Genomic DNA, 1492 nt, shown 5'->3' with positions numbered 1-1492 from the left:
CTAAACAGTGCTTGAAGTGAGACCAGATGTAGAGGATGTGGATCTTTGACAACGTGATTCTTCACGTTGTTTAATGATTCCTTTTGTAGCCAAGAGTTGCAGTAGTTTGTTCCTGAATTTCACCCCGATGAATGCATATAAGATCGGGTTGATGCAGCAATGCAGGAATCCCAAAATTTGTGTTCCAATTAGAGCCCTATCAATATGATTGCGCCTTCCACAACTATTATCAATGAACCCGCTCCTCATCAGTGTGTCGATGAACACAGAAATATTGTTTGGGAGCCAACAAATGAGAAAAGCCAGCACCACTGCTATGATCACCTTCATGGCTTTCTGCTTCTGGAATCCCTTCGTCTGACACAGTTTCCAGATTGTCGCACTGTAGCAGAAGATCATGACAGCCAGCGGGATGAGGAACCCAATGAAGTGCTGCAAAAACCTGGTGGTTACTCTCCATGTTTCAGCCGATTTCCCATCAAGTATCTCATAACAGATCGTTTTGCTGGCATCCTCAAGTGGAATATATTCACCCTTGTACAGAATAGGCAGAGACAGAACAATAGCCAGCACCCAAACAGCAGCACAGAACCATTTGATTCGAAATGGTCTCTTGTGTTTGAGAGTCTGTGTAGAGTAGACAATGGACAAATAGCGATCGACACTGATACAAGCCAATAATAGTATCCCACTGTAAAAGTTAACTTCCTGTAACAAGCTGATGATCTTACACATGGCATCACCAAACACCCAGTCAGATATGGCATCCACTGCCCAAAAAGGCAAAGTCACGGAAAAAAGCAGATCGGCCACTGCCAGATGAAGCAGGTAGATATCTGTGGATGATATCGTGCGTCGATTGTAAAGTATGACAACCATTACTGCTATGTTCCCTGTCATAGCGAGAACACAAACCAGGCTATAGACAAAAGAAATTGTCATGTTGATTGACTCATTTACAATGGGTGCACAGGCAAATGTCTCTGGATCAAGGACATTTGGTGACTGTTCAAGGCCAGAATAATTGTAAAACATTATTTGCCATTTTTCCAAATCAACGAGTTCCATAATTTTCTGAAAACAAACAGAATGTTGATCAAAGACAGAGAATAAAGCTAAATTATGATACAAAAACATTTAGCCTCGGGATATACACTGAATTCTATAGAAGCATTCACAGTGTATTAATAATATAGCTTGGTCGGAATATTGCAGTGAGGAAGACGTAAAGCTGCAAAGAGATACAGATAGGTTAAGTGAGTTGGCAACAAGTTGTTAGGTGGGTCATATTAGGCCGAAGTCTGTGACATTTAGAAGAATGAGAGTTGATTTCATGTATCTTAAACTATTTTGAAAGGGCTTGACAGGTAGACATTCATTGAATACCCCCAACCTCGCCCGCAGCTGGGATTCTCTGGTGCTACTGCAATGAATGGAGACTTGGCTGAGTGCCAAAGTTTCCATTCTCACTTCCAGTGATGCAGCCACAGAC

General features: G+C 41.9%; 1 protein-coding gene across 1 annotated transcript; it reads right to left on the bottom strand.

Annotated features, from left to right (window-relative positions):
• On the bottom strand, nt 1-1068 carry LOC145349787 (C-X-C chemokine receptor type 1-like). Its single transcript, XM_080198332.1, has one exon. The coding sequence runs from the start codon at nt 1066-1068 to the stop codon at nt 1-3; it is 1068 nt and encodes a 355-aa protein (XP_080054458.1).
• Between the last annotated feature and the right edge of the window lie 424 nt (nt 1069-1492).

Source organism: Carcharhinus amblyrhynchos, chromosome 11 (assembly GCF_965287045.1).
Source record: "Carcharhinus amblyrhynchos chromosome 11, sCarAmb.v2.hapA, whole genome shotgun sequence".
In the NCBI taxonomy this organism is placed as follows: Eukaryota; Metazoa; Chordata; class Chondrichthyes; order Carcharhiniformes; family Carcharhinidae; genus Carcharhinus; species Carcharhinus amblyrhynchos.
This window is presented reverse-complemented; position numbering and strand designations above follow the sequence as displayed.

Bases quoted from the DNA above. Each gene is read 5' to 3' on its own strand.
- LOC145349787 (XM_080198332.1), bottom strand. From the start codon at position 1,068: ATGGAACTCGTTGATTTGGAAAAATGGCAAATAATGTTTTACAATTAT.